This window comes from Pristiophorus japonicus, chromosome 20 (assembly GCF_044704955.1).
Source record: "Pristiophorus japonicus isolate sPriJap1 chromosome 20, sPriJap1.hap1, whole genome shotgun sequence".
NCBI classification, from domain to species: Eukaryota; Metazoa; Chordata; class Chondrichthyes; family Pristiophoridae; genus Pristiophorus; species Pristiophorus japonicus.
The window spans coordinates 80,753,954-80,761,953 of NC_091996.1; the positions used below are offsets into that span (position 1 = coordinate 80,753,954).

At 52.0% G+C, this 8,000-nt stretch overlaps 1 protein-coding gene across 1 annotated transcript; it reads right to left on the minus strand.

Moving 5' to 3' along the window:
• Positions 1–2,688: 2,688 nt before the first annotated feature.
• LOC139232790 (maestro heat-like repeat-containing protein family member 1) lies at positions 2,689–7,605 on the minus strand. Its single transcript, XM_070863284.1, has one exon. The coding sequence runs from the start codon at positions 7,603–7,605 to the stop codon at positions 2,689–2,691; it is 4,917 nt and encodes a 1,638-aa protein (XP_070719385.1).
• Between the last annotated feature and the right edge of the window lie 395 nt (positions 7,606–8,000).

Here is an 8,000-nt window from a genome sequence, read left to right on the forward strand (position 1 = left end):
CCGTCCCCCCCACTCACTCGTTCTCCCCTTCCCCCCACTCACTCGTTCTCCCCCACCCCCTCCCCCCCACTCACTCGTTCTCCCCCTCCCACCCCACCCCCGACTCACTCGTTCTCCCCCCCCACTCACTCGTTCTCCCTCTCCCCCCCACTGACTCTCCCCCTCCCCCTCCCCCACTCACTCATCCTCCCCCACCCCCACCCCCTCTCGTTCTCCCCCCCCCACTCACTCATTCTCCCCCTCCCCCCCCACACCCCCCTCACTTGTTCCCCCCCCACTCACTCGTTCTCCCCCTCCTCCCCCACTCACTCGTTCTCCCCCTACCCCCACTCACTCGTTCTCCCCCTACCCCCACTCACTCGTTCTCCCCCTACCCCCACTCACTCGTTCTCCCCCACCCCCCACTCACTCGTTATCCCCCACTCACTCGTTCTCCCCCTAGCCCCACTCACTCGTTCTCCCCCTCCTCCCCCACTCACTCATTCTCCCCCTCCCCCCCCACACCCCCCTCACGTGTTCCCCCCCCACTCACTCGTTCTCCCGCACCACCCCCACTCACTCGTTCTCCCCCTCCTCCCCCACTCACTCGTTCTCCCCCTACCCCCACTCACTCGTTCTCCCCCTACCCCCACTCACTCGTTCTCCCCCTCCCCCCCACTCACTCATCTCCCCCTCCACACCCACTCACTCGTTCTCCCCCACCACCCACTCACTCGTTATCCCCCACTCACTCGTTCTCCCCCTACCCCCACTCACTCGTTCTCCCCCTCCTCCCCCACTCACTCGTTCTCCCCCTCCTCCCCCACTCACACGCTCTCCCCCTCCTCCCCCACTCACTTGTTCTCCCCCACCCCCTCACCCCCTCACCCCCCACTCACTCGTTCTCCCTCCCCACTCACTCGTTCTCCCCCTCCCTCCCCACTCACTCGTTCTCCCCCTTCCCCCCCCACTCACTCTCCCCCTCCCCATCCCCCCACTCACTCTTCCCCTCCCCCCACTCAATCGTTCTCCCCCTCCCCCCCACTCACTCCCCCCCACCCCCCACCCACTCCCACTGCCCCACCACCCCCCACCCACTCTCTCCCTCACCCCCCACCCACTCCCTCCCACCCCCCCACCCACTCCCCCCTCACTCCTCCCTCCCCCCACTCCCTCCCCACCTCCCCCCCCGACTCCCTCCCCTCCACTCCCAGCCCCTCTCCCACGGAGACGCACCAACCTCTGCAGCTTCAAACTGTTGAGTGCGGTCCTTCTGTTGCCTGTGCATGCGCGGGTCAGCTTTGACCCCGGAATGGCGGGAGAATGGCGGGAGAATGGCGGGAGAATGGCGGGAGAATGGCGGGAGAATGGCGGGAGAATGGCGGGAGAATGTGCAGACAAGCGTTTGCGGCCCTGTCACACAACGGTTCAGCTTCCCTTTATACAGGAAAGCTGATCCCGACTTTGGCCCCGCTGCGCTCCGCTCCCGCACCGCATCGCCGCCGTCGACATGGACCGTCCGAAAACCTCGGGAGCGCGCACCAGCAGCATTCCGGCCGTGGGAAAGACCCAACCGCCCCAATACCGCGTAGGATCGGGCGCGGGCGATCTCCAGGCAATTTCTAGCCCACAGGCAGCTTATTTATGAAGGGTATTGGTAGAAAGTTAGATTACACAATAAACACTGAGAAAGGCAGAAATCGGCCAAGGGAGGGTTTGCAGCCATGTTTGATAGTGACAGAGAATAAACAGACAGTGCTCCCCACACAGCCCACCCACTCCTTGCAGATGGATATTAGGTTTTGAAGTACACGGAGTTCTTTGTGGACTCTGCTTTCTGCTTCACCAAACTGAGGATAAGAGAGGATTCCCTGAGACAGGTGGGTGAACATGTTGGTGGTGCAACAAACTGTACCAAGGGGTGGTGGGCGCTGGGTTTGTGCCCACAGCAAGTCCTCAATCGCCACTGGGCTGTCGGGGAGGGAGGGGATCTGACAGGAGATAGACCCTTCCCCACAGGGAGTAACACCCCTCCCCCGACCACTGCCGGGTTAATGTGGGCGGGCCCGGGGGGATTGCAGCCAACCTGCTCATAGGAGGTGGGGGGTTCATTTAAATATTATAATGCGGCTGGCATGCCTCAGATTTAACCTCCATTTCAAATGTAACCCTGGCTGGTCGGGTTTCTCAGGCCTCGGGGAATCAACCTGCGAAAGTACGGCGAGACCTGCTGGATCCAGGAGGTAAGTGCCGATCCAGCATCCCTGCCTCACCCACACCCCCGCCCCATGATAGGAGACCTCCCCCAAGGCCTCCAATCCACCTCCGAGGGCTCCCATCCCCCCTATCCCACAGGCCTCGCATTACCCCCATGAGGCCTACAAACCCCCTCCTCCCCCGAAGTTTCCGATTACCTCACGAGGCAACGATTCTCACCTCGCCCCCGCCCATCCCGGCCTGCCATTCTTACAATCCCCCTCCCCCTCCCCCTCCCCCGATACCCCGCCCAGGATCACTCCCTCCTCCCCCTCCCCCGATGCCCCGCCCAGGATCACACTCCCTCTCCCTCCCCCCCATGCCGCGGCCAAATCCCTTCCCCCTCCCCTTTCCCCCTTTTGCCTATTTTGGGTCTGCGAATTTTTGGACTTCAGACTCATTTCCAAACATAATACGAACGCATACATTACAATAATTTTGTTCTGATGGTCCCTAATACATGTAGAGGTATCGCATCGCCTTGGCTGCTTTCGTTCTGACATCTTGCTCGTGATCTGACAGCAAGGCAATAATCTGCTCACAAATCTGAGCTGCAGACTGTGATGTGTAATAATGCGGTGGGGCATTGTACATGAGGAAAGCGAGGAATGTCAGTGCGTTCCCTCTGACCGCAGGAAGCACATCCCTTAGGAAGGCGGCACAGCTCCTTATGTACAAGGGGATCTGGTTGTCCAAGTCTTTGGCAATGTGCCTGGAGATGTTGCTTAAATAGTTCTCATAATCCAAGGTGGTCTCCTCCGAGGAAAGTTCTTGGAACATCTTGGATATGTTTGCTGACTCCATTACTGGAGCGTAGGAATTCAGCACGGATTTGCAGACGTTGGTGACTTCAATGCTCTCAGCGTTGAGATGTAGCAGCAAGCGGATCAAGGTGGACTTGATGTGCTCCATATGTGGAGGGTTCATTTCCACACTTCCAAATCTTATTAGCTTGCCAAGAACGTTAAACGCCGCAGCTCTCATTGTCTCATGCTGATGTTCCAAGTAAGGCTGAACTGCCAGTGCCACATCACCAAGAATGGGATTTGTATAATCCTCCTGGAGCTGACCCAGAACTTTGCACATGCTCGACATTGCCTCAACTGCAATGAGATTCTCGGGTTTGGACTTCTGGTCAATCACAGATAACATTGTGGACAACAGTTTGGTGCAGTATGTGTCTATCCGTTGAGAAGCTCCAATTGCAGCATTTCCCAAACCTTGTACAGCGAGCCATTGGACAATTGGGGACTCATCAAGCAAACATCGAAACAAACTCTCCAGAAGGGTATCCATCAGCAACAAGTCCCACACCACGGAATGATTTAAAAGCTCCCCAAAGAAGGCAGCTATTGTGATCCTCTGACTCTCTCCTATGTTGACAAGGCAAGGAGTGAGTTGCTCCACAATGCTGATCAGATGCGGGGCAGCACATGCGGTCAATGTGCTTGCCAGCAGTGTAACCCCCTCATGGTGCTTTCTTGGGCTCACGATGAGATCCCAACCTCCCATTTCTCTCATGATGCGATCATCTCCCTTTCCCTGTGACAGGACAGCTCGAAGAATCTCAGCTGAGTAATGGCAAGCATCGGCATAATTCAGTCTTAGAGCAGGGCCGAAGGTGTTCCCAGCCTTTGGAATTGTCAGAAAGTTGGTCGGAAAGCGAACCCAGACACTGAAGCTGAGATGAATCAGAAGGGTGCTGACTAACTGGGGGTAGAGAATGTTTATCACGTGCCCTGAGTCAGGCTCACATACCACATCACGAAGAGCACAGAGGACAGCTAAAGACTGCTGAGTTGCTGAATCTTTTGTATCTGTGACATGGCAATATCTGCCGTCATCATACAATGATTTGATGTTGTTCAGTAAGAATTTGGCCGGTGCTAATGCATTACGTGTCAGGAGGGATCGCCATATGTCACAAATATATCCATCAAATGGAATGGGGTAAGTGAGGAGAGCGGACAAAACTGCTGGCAGATGGTGTGAGGCCAGAATGGAGATTGAATGCGTCACTGCATTTCTCACCCGCGGCTCAGTAATTGAACGCAAGTGACGGCTCAATACTTTGATTGTTCCCCAAACGTCTGCAAGGGTGGTTCCACGTGTTGTAATGAGGACATTTGTCACAATAGAAGCTGTGCAGGAAATGTTCCGGTGCTTGTCTGTCAGCCCTTTAAAGACTGTGAAGAGTAGAGTGTTCAACTGCTCATGGGCTATGCACTTGGATAAAACGTTACCGACAGCAGTGCAGGTTTGAAAGAGGGCCTGACTGGTAAATTGCTTCAATCCGCCTTTGATGGCTTTCAGATGCTCCACTTCCTTATCTTGATGACCCACTGGAAAGCCTTCAAGGTGTAACTGGATATACAGCAATCCATACAAGCTTTTAATGGCTGCCTCCCTTACAACATGCGATGGATCTGCACATTGAAGCCCCACACATCCAATAATCCTCACCAAGTTATGGGATGGCATCTTATTGCTAACTTGCAGTTTCTCCAGGTAAAATGTCACCAGCTGTAAAGTGCTCTCCATTGCCTTTTCTCGCTCATGGTCCCGTGTGGATTGGATCTCAGTCTCCATGGTTTTAAATACAGAATGAAGCCCATCAGGAGACAGGTCCAAAAGTAAGCATTGCTTCAGGAGACCCTGCACAGAGGCCATTGTGTCGGTGTGAAGCTTCTGTCTCTCTGCCATGTCCATGTTTGTACTTTGGTCGGCAGTGCTGCTCTCCCAATCTGGCAAACTGAAGACACGATTCAAACAGATGCTAATCAGCTCAGTCTCACTGCTCAGTGAAGGCTGCAGTTTGATGAGAGCTGCACAGGCGTCCATGGCAGACTTTCGAACCCAAGTGCTCAATATCTCCTTTGGTTCGGCAGTGATCAGCTCCTGCATGCAACTCAGCAATTCTGCCTTTCTGCTCAGAGTGTAGGGTGGGTGTTCTTCGCTGGGTTGGAGAGCTTTGGCCAACAGTGTCACAGTGTTTGTCAAACTTAATTTCAGTGTCAAGTCCTTCACCTTGGATTTCAGTCCAAACATCTTGGTGTTGAAAAGAGCCAACACATTGTGCAGAATGTCGGTCTCGATTCTGGGCAGAATGAGGTCCCGAGGACAACGTGACATAATCTGCCCATAGCATAAAATGAGCGTGCTTTTAACTTTCATTATGTGATTGTCAACCTGGTGAAAGGGACTTGATATGCACAAACGATTGAACTCCATGAAAGCCTTCAGTGTGGTGAGTGTGGTATCTAAGTGTGTTACAGCACAGTCACCAATTCCAGCGGCTACCCTGTCTCTCTCGAAATCTTCATTGTGCTCAACACTCTGAAGCATCTGATGAAGACTTTTACTGACGATGTCTTTGTCTTGGGTCAGTCGGAGCACTCTCCCTAAACACTTGTACAGAAAAGCCCTCTCTGTTGGATACAGGCGATAGGTGTGAATGCAGTGGGTCATTTCTGCAATGAGCTGGGTGATCCACACCTTATCCGCGATTGCCTCCAGAGTCTGGGACACAACCCCCAACAGTTTCTCTTCCCACTCATTCTGGAGATTGGGCTTCTCTGAATTCTCCTCCAGAAAGTTACATAACATTGGGAATTCCTTGTCCCATACTCTCACTGTTGCTGGGTGGATGTCCATTGCCAGGAGATATAGTAAGCCCAGAGCAGGAACACCTCTGCCTTTTCCATGGCACAGAGAAGAAGACACAATCAATAGCCGCGTCAGCAGTGTACGAGGCTCAGGAAGATTTGGATAGTCCTCGTAATTAAGAACAAATTGTGTATTGCTGGCCATCAATCTCTTTATTCCAACGCAATATGAGGAACCACAGACTATTGTAAAGGCTTCAGTGTACTTTACTGTGATCACAAACTCCAGTAGGTAGGACCAGAGGACATCGCCAATCGGTAAAGTTCCCACCATCAATTTCAGCAATCCTTCGCACTGTCTCCTTAAATCCTTATCCGTAACCACGGCCGCCATTACGCTGCAGAACTCCTCTTCGCTTTCAGTACTCTCCTCGTTCTCCTCGGTGGGCAGAGCACACTGTTGGATGATAAATTCCACCAGCTGCTTTCCTCCCTCTCGCTCCAAGTAATTGTGACAGGCCATGGTGTATATTACCTGGGCAAGGATTCCCTTCACTCTGTTACTCCCAGTTAAAAGTGATCGTCGCACACAATTCAGAATCTGATCCTTCTGACTCTCCATGTTTGAAGGGACAGTATCGAGAAGGTACTTCAGCACGGCCAGTGCCCCGAGTTGAATTTGCTCATTGTCAATTGCCAGTTGCATCCGAAGGATCTCTAGTATCTGGCTTGTAAATGCCGGAGCTAGAACTCTGAAGCAGCAAAGGATTTCATTTAGCTGCTTCTCAGAAAAGGTGTTTTGGGGTTGTTCCATCACAATACAGATCTGCTCATGGAAAGTGATCAGCAGAATCTGCATTTGTGTCACGAGTACTTCACTGTTCCTCTCGATGGCAGTGCGCAGGACACTGCACAGACACCGAGTGACAGAAACATGGGGAAAGGTTTCCTGGTACACCAAGAGAAGGGTTGGAATTAAGCTGGGGAGCTCCTTGTCCAGTTTGTCATTGGGTAGTAGCTGGATTATCTGGGCGACTGTTTCTAGTATTGCTCTGCTCACCTTGGGCTCTTTCATGGGCAGCCAGGAATTCAAAAGCAGATCGTAAGCCGCAGAAATCTCATGAAAGAACATCTTCTTCTCAAGTTTAGGTTTTCTGGTCCCCTCTGGGTTTGACAGGTACATTTGAATGCTCTCACTAAAAAGCCCCAATGAAACACAGAGAGTCCACTTCATTTCCCCATCAGTTACTCCATGCAATGTGGGGAGCATGTTTCTCAAGACAGGCTTGAGCCGAGGTACCAAGCAATGCACGTTTGCTCTACACAGCCTTGCCAGTGTCAGCACCATGTAGAAATATGCTTGGGTCCATGGTTGGCATCCCGACTCGATGTGCTTGAAAATTTCAATGGGAAACCTGGCACCCAGACTAACCAGGAGGCAACTTGCCGCTTCCTGATGGTCAACATGCTCTGATCTGATCATGTTCATCAAAGCCAAGTTGCTCAGTTTTTTAGCCAGCCGTGTGTGTAAGTGTCCAAGGTTATCCTTTATTACCAACGTCATCGCCGTTAGTAAGGCCCAACGTGGGGCCGGCCGCAACTTGTTTTTGGTCAGATACTTATGGCAGTACGTAAGGACGTATTTATGATTGATCCTTCCCAGTTCTTGCAGTGACTCAGTTAATCTCATTGGAACAAAGTCATCTTCATCAGAAAACAGACTGATAATCATGGCCATCGAACACTTTATTCTGTTTGTCACCATTTTGCTGGAATTCAATCACTTCTCTTGTTTCACACAATGTGCCCTCGTGATAAACAGACTTGTAACAACACAGAGCTCTCTGCTTTTACTCACCGATTATCACCAGTATTGCTGCTGTTATGTTGTCGATTTGATATTTCGACCTTTATTTGTCTCGACCCGAACACGGGCTCTTTCTCTCCTGTGAATGGAACTTCTCACACACAGAGATGTCCGTCCTATGCAGACCTTTCTTTGTAGATTCCTAATTCGATGGTCTTGAATTAATTTAATGCTTTAAAGCTTTTGGTTGATTGCTTTGAAAAAAATTCTTTGAAAAACTCTCTCCCTCCTTCTCCTCCTGGTCAAACACAAAGTTTAACTGCTGGATGACCAAGCAGCCGACAGCTTTATGT

Excerpts from the sequence above, each read along its gene's own strand:
- LOC139232790 (XM_070863284.1), bottom strand. The coding sequence starts at position 7,605 with ATGGTGACAAACAGAATAAAGTGTTCGATGGCCATGATTATCAGTCTG.